General features: G+C 43.1%; 1 protein-coding gene across 1 annotated transcript in view; it reads right to left on the bottom strand.

Annotated features, from left to right (window-relative positions):
- The window catches only part of LOC134642660 (cadherin-2-like), a 96,211-nt gene that overhangs the window by 71,019 nt on the left and 3,286 nt on the right, over nucleotides 1-21,906 (bottom strand). The window contains exon 2 of the mRNA XM_063494566.1: nucleotides 18,170-18,308. Coding sequence (XP_063350636.1) covers nucleotides 18,170-18,308 — 139 coding nt within the window. The remainder of the gene's footprint in view (nucleotides 1-18,169; nucleotides 18,309-21,906) is intronic.

Below are 21,906 nucleotides of genomic sequence, written 5' to 3' on the forward strand. Positions count from 1 at the left end.
GCTCAGAGAAGAGCTCGAGAAGATGTGGAGGGTGAAGGTGACGGTTGTCCCCGTGGTAATCGGAGCACTAGGTGCTGTGACTCCCAAGCTAGGCGAGTGGCTCCAGCAGATCCCGGGAACAACATCGGAGATCTCTGTCCAGCAGAGCGCAGTCCTAGGAACAGCTAAGATACTGCGCAGGACCCTTAAGCTCCCAGGCCTTTGGTAGAGGTATATATATAAACACCCATCTCGCCCCTGCTGGCGGTTTATCCTTCAAGCTCGGGTCCTCTACCGTTATGGGTTGCATCCTTCTCCCATATGCTCTTCCAGTATTGCTCCGTCTCCAGCCTTGGTGGTGCTGTTCTCTTATTGTTCCCTTGCCACTGAGAGTACACCTTTGCTGGTTCTGTGGAGAACAGCTGGTTTATTCTCCTGCCTTCTATCTCTCTGGTGTACCTCCTCAAGCGGCTGGCCAAGGCTGTGAGTCTTTGCTTGGCAGTTTCCAAGGCCTCAGGTATGGACAGCTTGCTGTATTTCTTATGCACCTTCTTTGTCGCGCCTTTCTGCAACTCCGTTAGTTGGCTAACCTCCCTCTGTGCTACTTTGATCTTGCCCTCTAGCCTCCTTCTCCATGGAGGGTACTGCCCCTTGTGGCCTATATATATATATATATATATATATATATATATATATGTATGTATATTTTATATATGTACAGCTGATTTTGTTCTTGTTACATATCTAAAGCTAAACAGGATGTTAATGAGAAGCACTGCAGAGAAATCAGGTTACAGCAGTCGAGGAGAGTTGGTGAGTAAATGTGTTTGTTTTCCACACTAATCGCTTTAAACCGCTGTGGTAGGTTTCATTTACAGTTAGAATAATCAATCTTTGTTCTGAGTCATGATATAGTATAATATACAAATATTAAGCTTCATCATGCTATACTAACATAACAGGATTTACACGTCTAATTTTAATGCTTAATCCAGTTTACATACATGTCAAATCAACGTATAACCAGCAACGTATAAGAGTAAACATGAGAAAAAATCTAGCAGCTGAAATAAAACTGAAAAAACCCATGGAAAACTGTTTTCTATCCAAAGTATTATACACATACATATATATATATATATGTATGTGTGTATAGACTCAGACAAATGCGACAGAAAATCAATATTCTGTATTTAATATAAGAATTCAAATAATTAATTAAATATAATAAAACTAATTAGCCACATAGAAAATGTACACATTTATCAAACCCTCAAATCCAACACACTATAATTAGAGTGAAAGTCTGTAAGTCTAACCCTCCACTCTGAGCTCTTTGACTGCCCTCAAATTTGACTTTGAATACCTGGAGGATACAGATGTTTATTTCATGTTACCCATGTTGCCATTGTCTATGCAATCCACTCTACACATAGTTATCATACTTATCTTTTAGTGCAACCTGGCAACCCACAAACCAATTGAAAGGATGTGGGCAGCTAATCTCAGACACAGCAGCTGTCACACATCAATGGACTGATAAATATGCTACATAGAATAGTAAAGTAAAAAAAACAGTACAACCAAGGCCTTAGTCTACTGTAATTAAGTGGATGGATATCAGCTGAATTACCTATTAGAAAATGTATATTATATTATAAAAAAGGCTTCAAATGTGTTAAATAACGAATAAGAGAACAGAACGCTAACTGAGTTTGTTTGGTTGCAGCCTGTGTCTAAAAAAACACATTTAAATGAGAAAATACGCACCAGTATGTTTTGTATTGTCTGATGAGAGTTTGATGGTTCTGGCTCTTATTTTTAAGATATTAATATTTGAATGGATCATTTCTTTGAAAGAATAATCAAATGTGTTTATGCAGTTTAGCAAAGATGGATCGATCCACCTTCCAGATTTGGTGCCAAAGATGAGATCATCCTCAGGGAGAGGCAGGTGGGACGTGTCTTTTTCAGCCACACAGACATGTTTGCTGCAGAGCCACGGCAGCTTTTTAGGAGAGAAACAGCACACCATCTGTGAAGCATGGTGCTGGGAATCAGACTTGCTTTGCTGCCTCAGGGACTGGGCAGCTTGAAGTCAACTCAACTATGAATCCTAAAGATAATGTGAGGCCATCTGTCTGAAAGCTGATCTTTAATCGGAGGTGGATGTAAGCGCACTAACAAATCCACTCAGGAGTGGTTTAAAAAGAAGAAATGGTCTGGTTAAAGTTTTCATTTGATGTGCGGAGACTTTAGAAACTGGGAGAACATAAAAAAGCCTTAAACATGCAGCTGAACAGCTACGTGAAACGCCTACTGGAGGTGATTTCAGCTAAAAGGTGACAGAGAGACAAAGACTGCTCCTGACTCCAAGCATCGTAGCTACTTCTCTATTTATATTTACTGAAACTGTTGTAAGATCATGGAAAAGCTCAGTGTTGTACACATAAACTATCTTTATCTGCAGGCACGGCATTCAAATCGTTGAAAAAGATCATTACTTTTTCATTTGACTGTATGTCATCACATGACCCAACCCGAACCCCCCCAGTGAGCACAAGCATTCTTCACCCATTCCCCGGATTTTGCTCCACATCCCAGGGAAGAGTCAAAAATAAATCTCAGGGCCTATGAGATGGCACACACAACAGGAAAACAGGGAAACACAAAATGATGCTTATTTTTCCGACTGTAATCTTTGCTGCCAGCTGCAACAACAATCATGTGAACATAAAGAAGACACGCCTGCAGTTTGCAGAGTTCACCTGTGCCAGCGTCTGCCTCACAGTCAGAGCTTCCAGCCTGCACAACATTTAGAAAGAAAGTCCACCTACACAAGTGTGACGTACGTAACAGACAGACCTAACTCAGCCCAGACCAGCTATGCTTATCATCTCATCCAAAACCAGATTATTTCTTCAGGGCACATAAACATATAAACGTGCATTTAGACGTCTCCACCTCCTTGTACTCCTGCAGAAACCTTCTGTCTTTATGTTTTTTGGAAACTATTTTTATGCTTAGAACTATAGTTAAGCTTTAATTGCTGGTTATGAGTCACAATTTATAGTTTCCCCTGAGACCGAAGGTTTACTATAAACATGTGAGTGAGTGCATGGAAGTAAACTGGAAGCCAGGATTAAGGCGTCTGGCTGCTAACTCACAAAGACAGCACATGCACATTATAGACTCACAGCTAATCCACACGGGACAGCTGTCACCCTGTGCTAACTGATCTGACGAACACACACACACACACACACACACACTAACATACAGAGACAATGTTGCTGAGGGCTGTTTCCAGCCATATAGCACACAGTTGGATTATGAATGTAACAAAAGCTGACTTTGAAATTGCATCATTTTGAAATCAGCAGCACCCCCTCCCCATCCCTCTTCATCGGGAGGAATCCCATAATCCTCCCTGAGCCATGCCTTCGCTCAGAGATGGACCACACCCTGCTGCTCTGGACACCACGACCAAACATTTGTGTATTTGACACTTAATGCACTAAAACCTCCACCAGGAAGACATGTCACAGCAGTCCATCCCGTCGAATCAAACCAACGTACTGGCTTTGGTGTTAGCGTCGGGTGGATGTCTCCCATTTCAGTCTAGCTGTTAACATTGGAGCTGACACATACCATAACCCTGAAAAATCTCCCATTGGAGCAGGTATTGATTTTACAACATGTTGCCCAGTAAAGGAGGTGAAAACATGCCCCAGAAGCATACAGTGCATTTGTGTTGATTTATAACCTTTGTCTTCACTTTTTACACCTATAATTTGATCCACTCCACAGATGTAGAGAAAGCTATCCGTGAGCTTCTTTGATGGAAGGGCTTTGTTTCTAGATTAGGATGGCAATGAAATGTGTGCTGCAGTTTTTGTAATGTGGTCACAGATTTCTGCACCTTCCCTTTAAAGCTCACCCATTCATAGCAGCTGACAGCCTCCATGAGCCTGGTCTTTCTGGAGATTTCATTGTGTTAAACTGAAGATGTTAGAGGTTACAGAGTTTCCTTTCCTAGTGTTTGCTCACAGGCGATGGCCGAATCCTTCATGTTCTTCCTCATATATTAGAAGCTTTTACCTGACAATAAAACGCCACCTGAGACACTCAGTAATGACGACAATACATTAAACTGAAAATCTGACAAATCTGTGTGTTAAGTTGTGAACTTTATTGACAAACTTGCAAATCAGTGACGTGCAGCCTCTCTGTGCTCAGCGACATCAGAGAAAAGGAAGATTTGGATGCTAAAAAAATGGAGACTTCAGAGTCAGTTTATCTATTTAATGCACACAGCAGTGGAGCCTCCTGCTACACCGGACTCAGTTATTTTACACTCAAACTCAGCAGGGAGAAAGAGAAACTGTAGCTCGTGTCCTTACAGCCCTTTCTGCTGGAGCCCCCCCCTCCCCACAGCGAGAGGGACAGGCTGGGTGGGCCCACTCTCTCGCCGTGCACCAGTCTCCCTGATCTCCCACTGACAGATTACTACCCAGAGGGGCTGCAGACCTCTCCTTCCCTCCCTGGTTAGACAGGACGAGGAGGAAGAGCTCCACATTACAGTCGTGCCTTGAGCTTTCCCCCTCGTACTGTGTTCACTGCACAGCTCTGCCTCTAACACCACAGGGAAGGACATGCTGGAGGAAATTCCCACATAGGAAGGTGCAATAATGACAGTCCCCCTATCACAACTACACAGAGCGTTTTCTCTTCGTATATACAGCGCTTCAAACTGATGCAGAAAGAAAAAACAACACGATAAAGAAAAGATGGTTCACCGCTAGAAAAAACAATTTCCAAATTTCTGTGTTTTTCAGATTTTTTTAAACCATTATTTATATTTTCGCTGCAGATTGAATCTCCTAACAAAATATCCTAATAATTCTAGCAGGATTTATTCTTTCCAAATGGAGCTATTCAGGTCATCTGGTATTTATTTCATATGGCAGAAAAAACGTCATCTTTTTATCCAGTGTGCCATCTTATTTAATTCTGACGAATATTCTGATTCTTATGCAAGCTGTAGAGTCATAAAGGATTTCTGAGCTTGTTTACTTGTAATGAACATCAGAGATAATGATCCTCACAAAGTCACACTGAAGCTAAAAATACGCACTTCCTGTCTGCCTGCATCTGTCTGAGGTACGACTTAAAGAAAAACTACAGTTTTCTGACACAAACTGCATAATTGGGTCCACGGTGCATTGAAGTACTTTCAAGTACTCATTGCCTCTGTGACCTACCAACCTATCCCTTCACTGTGCAGTAGCTCTGAGTCAAGTCTTCCGACTGTGCCTCCCTCTCAAACAGACTAAAAGAAGAGCTTGGTGTTCTAGATGAGGGACAGCAGCCTCACTGGTGACCGTTACACCAACCTGGCAACACAAAGTCCTGTCCTGCAGCAGCATAAGTGCCTGCCCCTCCCAGGCAGACTCTATCAGCTCATGAGGTGGCGATGTCTAAAAGTTTTTGCCTTCAGAAAGCCCCGATCAGTCAAAGCGTTACATATTTGTGTTGATTTTTTTATCCATCAGTTGTTTGTCCTGTGGCTCCACTTGGAATAGCTCCTCCCTCCAGCAGGCTCGCACTCTGTAAACACTGAGTACTGGAGAACATTTTTAAAGGCAATTTCATGTATACTTGTGTAATAAACGAGCAAACACACAACTTTGGCTTCAAAAACTGTAGTTTTACCCGGTAACACAGCACAGACCTCCCTCAAAAGTTCAACGAGGGATTAAAGCAGAAAATATTAGGCTGGCATAACAAAAGCAAAGGCACATGATGTTATGGTGTGAACACACACACACACACACACACAGGACAGCCCGTCCCTGCTGGGAGGCTGTTTTGTGGAGAGCCGCAGGAAGCTGTCGCCCCAGATTAAAGAAAAGCGCCATCTCAGCCGCTCCCACCAGCGTCCCGTATAGCATGTGAAAACACTGTTAACACTTTTGTAGCTGTCTAAATATGACATGGCAACCCCACAGACATGCAGTCCAAAGCCATGGGGATGCTTCGGTTCATGCTCCAACATTTGTGCCCCTTACAGATGAATCGCTATCAGCACAGAAACGCTGTGAACGTTGTGCCCGTTTACAAACTCCAGTCTGAGCTCCAGAGAACGGTCAGAGCAATTTCTAACACTGTAAACTCCGCCCACTCAACACATCTTGATATTTGGCTCAAAGCTTTGGATACCGAGGTACAGGTCATCAACTAATACATCATATTATGACTTTTAAACAAAAAAAAAAAAAGTTTAACGAATTTTAAATATACCTGAGTGATATAGATCGCTCATATTGGTCAACTAATTTGGCAAACTTGGTGGTATGAATATACTAAATCTGTACATGGAAGGAAGTCATTTTTCTAACTGGTGTTGCCTTTGTTTAAACTGATCACACATGAGTGAAAAAAATGATTTTTTATCTGCATTAATAACAGAAGTGTCCAAAGCTTCACTGATCACGCTGGCTTGGATGGACGAGAAAAATACAAATAGAACAACAAACACTGAGGTGCAGAACCAAGATCCACATACAGGAAACACTGTTGGTGTTCATAAGATTTCATGTGTGTGTGTGTGTGTGTGTGTGTGTGTGTGTGTGTGTGTGTGTGTGTGTGTGTGGGCGGTGGAGGCGGGGCTGGGGGGGTGATGATGTGTTTTTACAGTTTATGGACACAATGGCTGGAATGATGGCAGCAGACTCCTAATAGACCATGACAGATCCTACTGATTACATTAGCCCAGTATTAGACAGAAACATATTCACTTGTTCTCAGTAGATCACACACACACACACGCACACACACGCACACACACACACACACACACACACAGACCGAGCAGCTGTCAGTCACCTTACAGAGACAGACCTGCAGACACACTCTGGCCTCACAAAGCGCTGATAGTTTGTCTCCTGCTGGTTAACGACGTCAACTTTAGCAATTTAAGAAATAAATCTGTTTTTATCAAAAAACGTATTTCATACATTTATAAGGTAAACACTGGACCCAGTACTTGGATTGGATATCGGTCATGTGAGGAGGCGATTTAAGCCAGCAAATGAACCTGGATGTAGTTTCCTGCGATATAAAAGTAATATGCTGAACACCTCTGGACTGTTCTGGGTCATCTTAAGATATCAGACACTCTGAGAAAATGTGATGGATGTTTTTTAATATTCTGTGGTTTTTAATTGACTGAACAATTAATCAACTAATCAAGAAAACAATGAGGAGAGTAGGAGATAAGAAGATAAGTGATAAGTATAGCCTGGAGCAGACACACAGTTCTAATTGTGATTGGCTCTGTGCTGATCTGGACGCTGCACTTCGTCCTGACCCAACCCCCCACCCACCACCACCCCCAGCTCCGAGTGATCAGAGTGGGGATTGATTTATTCATCTCCAAGAAGCTTGATCAGTTTCCAGTTGTATGCTTCGGGTACACCAGTCAGAAACACCTCAGAATGGACGCGTCAGATAATGAAAACTGCAACACTGTCAGAGCCACAGATATTCAGTTACTATTCATGAAACACAGAACAGACAGGAAATCCTCTGAACCCACCAGATTTTAGTCTTTGTGTTTGACATCAAAGGAAAATCAAATGATTGTTAAAGTTGTTGCAAAGATTAACAAGCTCCAAAACAGAACACCATGACCGATAAAGCATTAGGTGTTTGCTAATTACATGATAAAAAACCCAAAGCGTGCGGTCTGAGTCATTTGCTTTGTCGGCTGCAGCCTAATGCATCTGTGAGTCTGTCTACGATCTTTATCTCACAAGCAGGAAAACCTGTTTAGACAGTGATAACTGCTGCTGGGCATCACCTGAAATTTCTGGTGTCAAGATCCGATGTAGCAGAACTGTAAACAGCGCTGGGCTGTGATGGGAGGTGTTGGCGGAGTCAGTGGAGCACTGAACAGTGTGTGTTTCCTCCCTGCCGGTGTATCGCACACACACAGGGTTAGGCTTTCCAAGGAACAGCGTCACGTTCCTCACCAGAGAAAAAAGCCAGCAAAATACAGCAGATCCTTCAAGACTAATGATGTTCATGTCACACTAATTATTCCATGTACTCTGGATATTAATTGGCTGGCAAATACATCTAACAGTCCTTAGTGAACAAGGTTCTGTGCAGTGTTTTAGTTGCTTAATGAGCAAACTCCAGTTGCTGATGAAGACCAAGAGAAGCTGTTAAAAGCTACAGAAAAAGAAAATGTAAGAAACCTTGAGCGAGTGTTTTGTTTTTTTACTGCTATTTATGAGTAAAATAGATGCTTTGATTTCCTTTAAGACTGGCACTGCAGTCTGAGGTGTCACCAAACTAATGAAGACACTGAGAACACAACACGGTGACTCTCAGCAGGCAGTCTTTGTGTGTTCGCTGTCAGGGCCTCGCTTTCCATGCTTATAATAAAGAATCCTTTGTTTACTTAACACAAAGTGAAATAAATCATAGCAACCTCAGAAATGGGACCAAACCTGAAAGCTAGCTTAGGCACATAGAGCCACATTCACACTAGAAAACAGTCGACAACTGCTTGGCCAACAGCAGTGATGAGGAAACATTAGTCTCCCCACAGTTTGTGAGCAGTTGCTGTGAAATCACCTGCGAGGCCTCAGTCGCTACAGGCAACCATGACAATCTGCTAACAGTCAAAGCAACAACAAGGTACCCCCATCTCTCTCTCTGACAGTTCAGTGCTGCTGCTGCTGTTGTTTCAGCCTCTCCTTTGCTTCAGCATCCATTCTTCAGACTTTAAAGATGGCACAGGGCGCTGTGCCAGCGTATCCTGTAGGTGTTAAACATCTGCGTGTTATTCAGTTCTTTAGGATTCATCCTTTTTTGTCTGAAACTGCAGACACAGTTTTGATTGGTCCATTCAAAGCTACAGTACGTTTCTCATCAGTCACTTCACTGCTGTGACGTTCTGCTCTGATTCCATGAGGATCCGTTTAAGCTGCCGGCATCTTCCAATCTCTGCCGCAAATACAGAACATCACAAAGATTAACAGCATCCTCCCGCTACACTCGGACCGAGGCATCCGCACAACCCCAACTCCACTGCTCAGAAACACACACACACACACACACACACACACACACACACACACACACACACACACACACACACACACACTCATTAGTCAGATGTGAGGTCAGGCATGCAGCCATCATTTATTTAGCAGAAAATGGCTGCAAGACAGAGATGGAGAGGGAGATGGGAAGGAATCAGGGAACGACAAATGGGAGGACAGGAATTAGTTGAACATGAACAACCACAACTGGAAGAGGACCCGTGGGAGTAGACACACGCACACAAACACACACATGGGTATCTCTGTGTTACCATACTAGTCTTTACCATCACACCTGAATGCCTAATGCCAGCTTTCAAAGGACTATGAGGAAAAAACTGTCCACAACATCCCCATCAGCAAACCCCGGATCCTCACATAGATAGCGGTCAAAGTAAACACACACCCACACAGCGCACACATTCCATCCATATCTGTGGAGCTGGGAGTTTCGGTGCCTGGCTTTCGTCAGTCCAACATAGAAACTTTATTATGAGAACCAGAGCCAGAATCTGTTCCTCCTCCACATTAACACACACAAAGCATGTTGTAGAGAAAGTGAGCCTCCCTCTGTCTGCACACTGTGGTTAGTCTGTGGTCCCGAGCTGTCTCTGTTAGACTTTTTAGCATTTTTGTGTGAGTCACGATGAACAGGATCAGAAACGCAGAGTGAAAAGAATAATCTGCTGTCTTCAATGTTCCCAAAAACATGCAACTCCAGTAAAAAACAGCAATGCAAGGAAATCTGTTCATGCACGCATTTGTCACGACACAGATGGGGTTTGATCTCAGGGGGCAAAGTTCACAAGGAGCCACGGACTCAGATGTCTCTGATGTGTGCAAATCATGTGACTCACATATATGTCACATATGGAACATCTCCTCTGTGGTTATAACCACAATCCTCGTGTGTTGTTTCTATACACCCAACACTGTACGCCATGAAAGTTTCAGTGTTTTGTTATTAGAAGACGTCACAATGTAAAGAAGAAAGAAACATTACCCAGACTCTGTTTCACTTCTTGATTTCCACCTCTCAGTATTTTTTAAATATATCCCACCTAATTATAAGTTTGACACTGATATGTAGGCATGAATGAGGTACACAAGGCTTGGAAAGCACACGGGGCATTTGTAAGACTGCAGCCTTTCTGAAAGTCAGAGCAGTAATGCTTAATAAGACGGGTCAGGCTCTACAGCAGCAGTGTCAAATCTATTCTTCTCTGTGGCTCAGAAACCTGGATTCTAATGAAAATCCTGCCACAGTCCAAAAAATACCTCAAATGAGAAACGCTACAGAAAGACATGAGAGACAGAGTGTGGTGCTTGAGACCAGGACCAAGAATGGACCAGAACCACTTATCAAAGCTTTCAAATGGACATGAAACAGAAACAACAACATGGTGTTGACTGCAGAGCTGAAAGAGCTCTGACACTGGGAGAGAGACAACATTTCGCTCCCTATAGGTAAGATAAGATGACCTTTATTAGTCCCACAGGTGGGAAATTTGTTTCGTTACAGCAAAAGTGCAAAGTTATGTAGCAGAAATTAGAAAACACTGGAATGGAATAAAATAAAATAAAATAAAATACTATATACAATAGAATAAAATAGAATACAAATGCTATATACAACTGAGTAAGAAAAAACAGAAGTACAACTTTGTCAGAAAAAGAATTGCACATATAGCAGCCTTATTGCACATGTGTGGGTTTGTGTGGGTTTGATCAGCTGCAAAAGTCTTTGTTGTAGAGTCTGACAGCAGTGGAGAGGAAAGACTTGCGAAATCTCTCCGTCCCACATCGTGGCTGCAGCCACGATGTGGGACGGATGGATGAGGACAAAGGACGCGAGTAAACTGTGACGTTTGAGCAGGATAAAGAAAGAACGTGCACCGTTTAGTAGAAATGACCTCAGCTCAGCCTGAACACACTTTCACTGCTCTAAGCGGGCAAAGGGAGAAATGTTTGAGCGAGGTTTGTTCGCACACTTTCATTAACATCTCGGTTCATTTTCCACGTGCTGTTTGAAAGTTCAGTGTCTGCAGTCAAACCTCCATCTACCACAGACACACCCTCACAGCTTCACGCTGGAGTTCACACTGCTCTGTCACGTCTCCCTGATTGGTTAATAACCTTCTTCAGATTTTAGCAGTTGTATGTAACTCAGTGATATGAGAGTCATATAGTCTGTGGATGTGCTCCTCTCAGACTGGTGTGTCAGTGTTTCCTGGCTGCTGGGTTATAATTACAGCCTCGGCATTCCAGTGGTCCAACTTGGACACCGCAGGAAGACATACACAGATGTGTGTTACACAATATTATAGTAATTACAGTGTTTCTGTAGTATAGCAAAGTAAATATAATTTCATTCACAAGCTTATTGTGTCATTTATAACGAGAGATCCAGTAAAACCCTGAATCCACTCATCACTATGTTTTTAATGGTCTCTGTTTTCAGTCTCGCTAACATCAACTGCACACTTCCTTTTTCTCCCAGCAGTACACTAATGTGAAACTGGACTCACGGCACTTTTACAGTCAAGAACAGCACATCTCTGTGGGAAACTCACAGCTGACTGACAGCACAGCAGCCATCAACAGGAAACAAAAAAAGGTCAAGCCAAGTCAAAACTAAAGATTAGAAAGGACGCGCTGACACCGACCCTGGGAACTAAATCAGACTCTAGTCCTACAGCTGCTTCCAGCACGTCTGCAGGTATAAGCAGGGGAACTCTTTACATTTAGTCAACACTGCTCCTAAACAAATGCATTTTGCTGCTGACACAACGTTGGCTCTTTGCATTTGCACAGACACGATGCAAAGGCAGAGCTAGCCAAGAACCCAGGATGATGTGTACGACTGGTCACAGGTTCTAAAGTAAACAGGTGTCAGCCCTGTGACAGACGGGTGACCTTTACAGGCGTACCCCGCCTCATCCTCCACGATAGCTGGGATAGGATCCAGCACACCCACAACTCTGAATGATACAGTTGCACTGAGGGTGTCCAAGTAACAGCATTGTGCACTGATGTAACTAAAACCATGTAAGACTCAACCTCACTCATATCATCGAGGTTTTAACATTTTAGGTAATTCATCACAGCTCGTTCAAATGATGGTTTTAGTTATAAGTTACAAAGTCAGGTGGACACAGAACCTGTTTATTCTTTCAGTATTTAACCCCCAGCTTTCTCGTTCCTTCGGTAGCCCTTGTTTTGTGCCGTGTAACACGCTCTCTTTGCCTTGAAGCTCTGCGGTACCATCAGAAAATGGTCCATGAACAGCTGCATCAGCTCAGCTGCAGCCCAGGTAAACTTTATTCTGTTTATGGGATTTTGTTCCCTGAGTGCAGGTATTTCTTATTGATGATGATGATGATGGAAGAGGACAGATTGGTTTTTGCCTCTCTGCTGAGAACATGAATGAAACTCTGATTGGCTGTGACACAAGCGGCCGTCCTCCTTCCTCGTTGACCCCTGGCAACAACATAGCTGACCCTTGCTCCTCATTGGCTGTGACAGAAGCCTCCCACCTCCATGTCAGCAGCTCCCTTTATGCATTTAACAGTTTGACTGTCTGACACAGAAGCTTTTGCACTGAGAGAAGAATAAATGATGTGGAACAATCATACCTACATCGGATACAAGGGGCAAAATAGCAAATTATATATAAAACACATTAACCTCTTATATGTAAACAGGGACATTTGAATGCAGTGCAGTCCACTATCACACTATATCTGCAAATATAGAAGCTTTGTAACATTAGAATTTATGTCAGAACAGATTAACTGAGCTGCATTAGATTCCTGGTGAGTGTTAATATTTAATTACATTTAAATATGAGTCATGATTAGTTTCTTTTTTTACTGAAGGTTTTAGTAAAATATGTAAAAAGGAGAGGAACACAATCCAGGCAGCATTAAAGGGACCGACTGTCTTAATTTACGTCATAAATATATTGTTACAGTAGATGGATGCTCATATTAAGCATGATGAGCTCAGTGTGTGTGTCTGATATAAACTCTGGTTTTTGTTTCACTTTCTGTTTTGCAGTTTTTCTTCTAGTCTTATATTTGTGAAAGGAGGATTTCAATGAGGGAGAATATCCTAATATGGTCAAAATCAGGGACACAGTTTAGCACAGAAGCTCCACCCACATGCTGTTCAAATCACATGTTTATAGGGGGACAGCCAATCAGAATGAAGCTGGATCATTTTAAACTGTAAATCATGCTAAGCTGCTCTAGCGCAGCCAAACGAACACGATTGCTCCCCTTTATGAAGAGCAGTGTAACACTTCAAGGCCAGGACGGGCTGAACTACACAGAGTTCAGTACAGAAAGAGGCAGCCTTTATTTTAGCAGACATATTAAAGTTTGCCATGATTATCCCTGAAACCAATCCCAGGATTGGCTGAGGAGCACAAAAGACTTTACACAAACTTAATGTTGGCATTACAGGAAAGGCTTTGGAATCATTAAAAACCCAAGTGTCTCACTTTAATGTAGCCAGTTATCTTTAGAACTGAAGCATAAATCTGTCACTCTGAATCGATTTTCACAATAATAAAGATTTATGCTAATTCTGATGAGGTCATCATCTGTGGAGTATTTTAAGTCTCCTCAATTTCGGCTTTTTAGGCATCAAAAAGACTTTCAGCTTTATGATGAGGAACAATTCTGTTGCAATAAAAGATGTTATCCATGGTGGGAGGCATGAGTCACAAACTATATGAAAGTGCGACTGACGTAGTGAAGATCACAATAACGTCCACGAGCCCAGCTCAAAACCAAACAGCTCATTTTTAACCCAGAGTGGTCCAAACTAAATGCAACAGAACAATTTAGGTAACAAACAGTACGAGGCGTTAGATACAGAAGCAAACACATATAAGAGCACATCCCAGTGCTGAGACGTTAACAAGCTCCTTAGAGGAAAAACAATGCCGGGATCAGGAATCAAATGAGAGTGGGATGGATTCAGAGGCAGAGAGAGAGGGAGCTTTCACTTTAAATCTTGAACGCCATTCCCAAATCCGTCTATGAGGGGAGACAGTGATGTATGAGGCAGGAATAAAGTAGGGCAATCCCCTGCATGACAAGAGAAAAGAAGAAGACAGCAAAAGAAAGCAAGAGATGGGAAAGAGAGGGAGGATGGTGGGAGCTGAATGTGCTCGCTTCTTAGTGGATGGTGGGATGGGGGTTTCCACAGCTTTGCATGGCGGTGCTGACCAGCAGCCGCTGTATGAGGCTGTGTCACTGACTGCAACTCACTCCCTTAATAGGGAGGAAGGCAGAAAAAATGGGAAGGTCAAGGCAGCCACTTCACAGGAAGTACTGGACAGTCACTGATCTCATCCTGACTCACAGATGTACAGAGAGCCTGTATGTACATGCAAGCACAGCACACACACACACACACACACACACACACACACACACACACACACACACACACACACACACACACAAATAAGACGACAAACAGGAAGAGAGCCCACACAAACCAAGCCGCAACATGTATTTCTTTGCAGAGAGTCATTGCACACACACACGCACACACACACTGACTCACACGCTGGTCTGGCAGCAGCTGAATCAACTTTACATGTAACTGCTTATTTTTGGGGTTTTTGTTTCTTTTCCACTGAAATCTGCGCTGCTGTTTCCTGTAAGAACTAAATGTGTTGTTTTTTCCACCTCGTTACCTGAAACTTGGTTTAGGAAGCACGATTTAATTTTACAAGTCAAACTTTTACAAAGAAATTAAAAAAGAAAGAAATCTTTTCTTTCTCCTCACACTTTGCCCAGCTTCAGTCAAAGCCATCCTTTGAGGAACATCACAAAGTCAAAATTCGAAGCAAATGTGTGATTGTAGCTGTCGTTCACTGAGCTGTAGGTTTTATTTTGGGGGAAGTCTGTTAGTTAAACCAAAGGCACAGGATCCCGTCGTACTCCCTGCTCCGTGTCTCTGCTTTTAATCTTTACCTCTCACCCCTTTCTCTTTCTAACCTTCCCTCAGACACTTCATTTGTCTGGCTCTTTATTATGTCTCTCGCCTCCATCTCCTCATTAATCATTCAGTCTTCCTCTGCTCCAATTAAATAATTAAAAGCACCCAGAGCCATCACTTTTTATCCAGCAAAGATGCCCTCCACACAGCTCAGTGGTGCCTTTCATCAGCACCACAGCGAAATGCTCCAAATATTGTATTCAGGACTTTCAGTAATTAAGGGCAGAAAATGTAAAATAGTGTTTTTGAAAACAATCAAATGTAAACGCTGCTGTCTTTGGCTGATCACTGACCTCATGCTCTGATAGGCTGCCACCTTTGTGTCTAACAAACTGGGACAGTAGTTATGTCAGCAGGTAGCGTTGTCTCTGATATTTAATAATTAATGAAACCTTTCTTCAAATCAGTGATTTAACATTACAAACCCAAACACAAAACGATCTAATACAATAATAAGAATAATTATATTCAATAATAACTGTTTGAACACAGGCTGTCACCCACTGGGAGACGATCGTCGCCACAACCACAGTTTTTTCCAGTTGCCAGGAAATCAGACTTTAACATGGCAGCAGCAGAAGCTGCTCATCACACACACGGAGCTGTTGGAGAGACTAAACCAGTGCAGTTCAGTCTGTTTGGGTTGCACCTACCAAAACTAAGACTTATGTCCAATCTGAGTATAGAAATATAATTTTAGCAGATAAACCAGGCTGACTACAGATCACTGAAAGAAACTAGCACAGAGGATTGTTATGATCACACACTGGCATGTAGAGAGGCAGGCTGAGCGGGACTAAGTATAAAGAAAGCCTGACACAACTAAAGCAAAGGCCACTGACCTGTTATAAATATGAGAAGTGAAAAAAGCAATATTACTTGGCGATTAGGGCGCTGACATCATTACAGCGCAGCATATTTAAACTTTTATTTCCTCAATTTATTTCTAGATTTCATGTGAAAGAAACACTTTTTTGGAGTTTTTGCTGGAGGACCGACACAGATCTTCATTCATCTCTGGAGCCACGGCTGCATACAAAGTAGCAATTAGTGTTTGTTACACTGTCTAAAAACACAGCCTCCTGATTTGTCTGCTGACCCTCCAGCCCCGCCCCCTCACCTGCACATCATCACAGGAGGACACGCTGAAATGCGCGCTCTTCTTGTTTCTGCAACAGCTCTGTCGGCTTCACTCGCTCTCGCCTCGTTACACTTCACAGAGCCCACACGTGTCCACCGAAGCACACAAACATGTAGTCGCACACTCCCTCACACATTCCCACTCATATACACTCACACATACACATGCATAACCACCTCAAAGCTGTGTTATTGTTGGGCTTTTGCCTGCTGCCTGGCTGCTCTGCTCTGTTTCAGACTCGCTGTAACACAATGGACACTGATTTATTTCCAGCAGAGGAAAGTCTCTCTCTGAGCTGTTTCCTACTTTCACAGCGAGTGCTGCACTGTCCACAGTTTTCTCTCTCAGGCTGAAGAGCATCTCTGCAACACAAAGCCAGATGACACTTTTACATCCCACAGATCAGCTCCTCTCTGAGCTCAGACACCACCCTCATCAGAGCTGAACTATATGTGCCATAAGTCAAACAACACTATCGCACTCAAACACAACTCTTACACTTCTCACTGCACTAAAATGCTAAATTACAGGCATACAGGCATCATCCTGTATGCATAGAATAAGCAGACCGGCTGGCCGACTGGACATATGTGTGGAGTATTTCTCCCAGTTTCTAAAACGAGCTTTTATAAAACAGAGACAAACATGCGAGCAGAGATCAAGCTCCAGTTTGAATATTGATCGACCTCGAACCCAGCAGAACATGATTGAAACCGTATCCAAGTAGCTGCAGCATGTTTGCCTTTAATCTTCTGTTAAATTCAGGTTAACATACATAAAATAAACAAAGAGGTTACAGAGTTACTAATGCTCTGTTTGAAAGAAAATACAGATATATGCAAAGCAGCTCCATATCACTCCTGGAGGCCACACACAGCACCGTCTCACAGCCCTGCTGCTATCCTGTGCTTATTGACCAACCTGCTGCTGATACCCCGGGGCTCAGTCAATACAGATCGCTCCAACCGCTCTGCCACACACAGCACAGATGAGCAGCACGCTCATTTATTCTGCTTGATCAGGTAAACAACACCAGGCCGTGCAACCCATCTTTGTGTATAAACTACAGGTTGACTTATACAGCATGGTTTGAAAGGACTGCAGGTACAACGTGAAAGTGAAAAACATGTTACAGAAAATGGACAGAAAACCTGCCTGAAAGCCAGAAAGTAACATTCAGTGAAAGAAATCACAGGATTTTCTTAACATGTGCTTGTTCCAAACCTCTTGGCTGACCCACTGACCACTGCTTTAGCTTTCAGCAGTTGGTTGATAGCAGATTAAAGATAACAGATTAAATATTTTTCCCACTATGTGCTCAACTGGCTGAAGTTGCAGCTCATGAGCTCAAGTCTACCAAAAAACAAAAATCGTCCACTTTCTTATGTTTAGAGCGTGGCACGAGGCCGGTGGGATTTCCAACAGGAGAGCACCAAATCCAAAGTAGCAACAACAACATTTAAACCAACATTTAGCTTAATCTTTTCCTCTGGCTTAAAGCTGTGGAACTGTGGGTTCGGGGTGAGACCACCACCTCCTCCCAAGAGTTTTTCCAAAACCAGAAGAAGAAGACCGAAACATTCAGTGATGGTTTTACATTAAAAACATCAACAAAAATCCATTGAATGCTCGAGTCACAGTCGAGTTTCATCACAATGCTGAAATCAGATTAAGCCAGACTGGGGCACACACATCCACCTCAACAGGAGGCCCATATCGGCTCAGTATATCAGTCTAATCCACACTCAGTCTTTGCAAAGGTCAGTCCTCTCCAAGCTCCATTATGGTTCAAATATCAGCAGGACTCTTAAGCAACCCCCACCCAACAGCAGGGGATTATTACTGGAGTTGTCCCGAGTCTGTGTGTGTGTGTGTGTGTGTGTGTGTGTGTGTGTGTGCGCGCACGAGCACTGACCGTTGCAGACAGCCTGTCCCTTCGCCAGCTCTGGTTCCATCTCGATGATGTATTCCTCCTGTGTAAACCCCCTCGTGCATGGCAACGACCCCTGCTTGCTTGACAACGATTGCTCGGCCTCTCCAACCACAACCACCGCCTAAAGAGGAGGAGGGAAAAGAGAATAAAAAGAGCTGTTTGCATTTTAGATTGCATCTTTTTACCCCTTCGACCAGGCAAAAGGATGTTTTTCTACAAAGCATTATCGACCTGATTCAAACCGACCCAGGAGGAAATCACAGCCGTTTTAAAATGACTTCTCTTTTTCACAAATCTGTGGTCGTTCATGAAAATGACAGACACCAATTTGTTTCAGAAGAGTTGTTAAGCATGAATATAAGGATAGAAAACAGCAAAGAGAAACGTAATTAGCACAGACCAATTATCTCATTTCCCACATTTACTTATTGGGGTTTGTTTTGCTTGTCTTGCGATGTGGAGGCACAGAAGAAGAGCCGTGCGTCAGAGGGAAAATAAACCCAGCGCAGCACCGGCCCAAGCCAAGAGAGCTTTATTAATCACTATGAAGCGCAACAGACAACTGGGTCAATTAATTTTGATGATAATTAGCGTCTAGACTTTTGTCTCTCCTGTTGTTTGAGCGTTGGCCCAATGTGACCCCCCCCTCCACCTCGTGTCCCACATACACACTGACACACAGACACACACACACTCCCAGTCCTGCACAGAGAAAAGCATCTGTTGTGTGGCTTCTTCTGTGATTAAAGGAATAAAGCCAACAGGGTGCTGTGATTCGCTTCCACTTAACCCAAAAACTTTAAACTCTCGCGTCCTCGCTGCCCATCCTGCCATGTTTGGAAGAGCTGGGGGTTTAGCAGGCTGGCCTTTATCTGTTCCCTTATTAGCATAAGTAAGGAGGAAGTACACATGTGTTTCTGATGCTGTGTTTCTGCAGAGTGCAGTGTGGGATTCAGTGGTCACATTAAGAGATCAGGCAAAACGTGCAGCGGAGAAAAACTGGAAAGAGGCCATTCCAGGACAGAGGGGCTGATCTCCATTTTTCCCCTTTTTTCCTTATAATTCCCGGTGATCCATTTCCTGCTGGGTGATCGCTCCTATGTTTGAAAGTTCTGTCCCCTCTAACCAGCAAGCACAGACCCTTCAGTCCTCTTTGTTTCTTTGCTGTTGTGGAGGTGGTTGATGTCATGCATGGCTCACCTGAAAGGACTATAAATGAGTCTTTCTGTGCAATTCAAACAAAATGTGGTCCGTTGCAGTTTGCTTCCACAGGAGGCAGGTTGCTCAGTGAGTGGAGGGGAGAACTGTGTACGAATGCTTTTAACTGTCCAAGCTCGCGTCTAAGCATCCACACCTCTGCGGTGGTATCGATATGTCGGGGAGTTGATTTTTTACTTGGCACAAAAGGTAAAAGTCAATACAGTTTATCTGATGCTCCTTCTTCTTCCCCAGAGATGAGTCCTTTCACCACTTTTGTTTTACATACAATTGAGTGATGGAGCCTTTATGGACACATCATGAAGCACACAGATAGTTTTGTCATTGTGTGTCTCTTCAAACGCTGTAAAACTAACCAGGATCCAGTGCTGGGTGACCACGGTCTACATAAATGTGTCTACACCACGGGAACGTCTCTTATTTACAGAGGCAGTTAGACTGTAAATGGACAGAGTGCAACATGTTCAGACGTCCCCACAGGAATCTGATGCAAAAATACTACATTTCCCTTTTTGGGATTATTTTGGTCATAAACCAAACACAACCAGGAGCCCAAACATAGCATGAGATGAAGCATGCCTCTGCTTGGCTCTGAATGGATTACCAGAAGGAAAAGGAGGGGGTGGGGGGTAACATACTGTATGCTGCTAAGTGATTTGGATGCACAGCTGCACAGTTTTAGTTCTAAAATATGATTTTAAATTGATGTTGCTGTTAATGTAAGAAAGAAACTCTGATGCAAAGACCAGCATTCGTTTCTTTCTTGCCTTGACTCGCTTCCCTTCAAAGAGGCAGTTGGTTGAATGTGCAGCAACACTGAAGCCACAAAGAAGGCCCAATCAGACCCTGCTGATCCTGGTCAGTCCTCTTTCAGTCTGCTGAATCCATCTGGTCACAGATGTAATCCTCCAAGATGCAGGACCAACAGATTTAAGAACTGATTTGTCCCTCCTGCTTTTGGCCTTTTCAGAAACCTGATGCAATCCCATATTTTTAGTGTGTCGATTGTTGATGATTATTTTATTTACTGCCTGCAGTGCGACAAAATTGCCTCTTGTGGGTAAAAAAAATCAACTTGACCTTGAATCAACCAATCAGTCTAACAGCAGAAAAGTAATCAGCAACAATTCATCAAAAAAATCTAAAACTTTTCCAGTTTTGTAACCGTTTTCATTTTTAAATGAAACATTGTGACAGCAAACAGCTTCATGACATTGTTGGAATCTTAAACTGACAGCTATTAAATACATAAAGCAATCAATGCATACACAGAGGAGGCACTCAGATTAATGGTGAACGCACGCTCAGTAAGAATCCTTATTTAATATCTGACAGATCTGTTGTGTCACATTGCTTTCGCAGACTTTACTGATTAAGCCCTTCATGTCACAACTCATTGTTTGGGATGCAGCGTACAGTAATTACAGCCACAGCAGGTATGTGACAAGGCAGCACGAGGAGAGGAGAGCTTTCTGAAATGACTTTATGTTCTAATGCTGGTGGATGATGCTGTCATTCTGGGAAGTGTCATCAAGGGAGTGAAAAACTGAAGTAGCTCAGCAAACAGACACGCTGTAAACCTGAAGCTGTTCTCATTACAGCCCTCTGAAACCCGCCAGGACCACCGCCCACCTGACCTCTTTATCAGAGTCAAGGATGTAATCACTTAATGCAACTCATCACCTTCACGTGGAGGATGATCTGCTGATGATGGCAGGTAATCTCACCTGGTACAGATTATATTATCATTGACAGAAATATTATGATCAAAAGCAGAGAGAAAAAAGGAATCAGGTCGTGCTGAGAGCTGAGCGGTCTTTACTAATTGGAGCTGACACTGAAGATCATTTAAGAACAGAGCGGTCCATCAATGAGACGAGTGTTCAAGCAATTAACAACCTGACTGATAATCTGGGCCAGTACTCAGCATTTTTCACAGTTATCTGCATTAGCTTTGTTTCTAAACTTCTCTGTCCACAGTCCACTCTGCAGTCTCTAGAAATCTTGGTTTATTCCACGATAAATCTCCACTGAAGGCTGTTTGTGCCACAGAAACATATTTTCAGACGAGACCATCGATTTTATATAACAGACGGCCGGAGCCCAACTCTGCATTTTGAAGCCTAAATGTTTTGGCTGCTGCCATGTTGGTTTTTCGACGCCAGCAGTGACCAGCTGAGCGGGTGGAGTGCTAATGTATCGGGCTATGCTAGCTTCATTAGCGAGCTGCATGCACCATAAACTGCACGGGTCCAATGTTCCGGCACAGATGCCCGCTAACCAGTGCTGAGCAACAGACTAATACAATAATATAATCAGAGTGCAGCACAAACTTCTGGGCTGGCTGTGCCACACGCCAAGCAACATTATTTTACAAATAATAATTAAAAAACTGCCAGCGAGCGCTAACAAAGCACAAAAGCAGCGATGACCAGACTGAAGGAAATCGAACTACATGTCAGCAGCACACTGTTCAGTCAAAGAAGCCACGCCCACAACTT

This window comes from Pelmatolapia mariae, linkage group LG15 (assembly GCF_036321145.2).
Source record: "Pelmatolapia mariae isolate MD_Pm_ZW linkage group LG15, Pm_UMD_F_2, whole genome shotgun sequence".
Taxonomy (NCBI): Eukaryota; Metazoa; Chordata; class Actinopteri; order Cichliformes; family Cichlidae; genus Pelmatolapia; species Pelmatolapia mariae.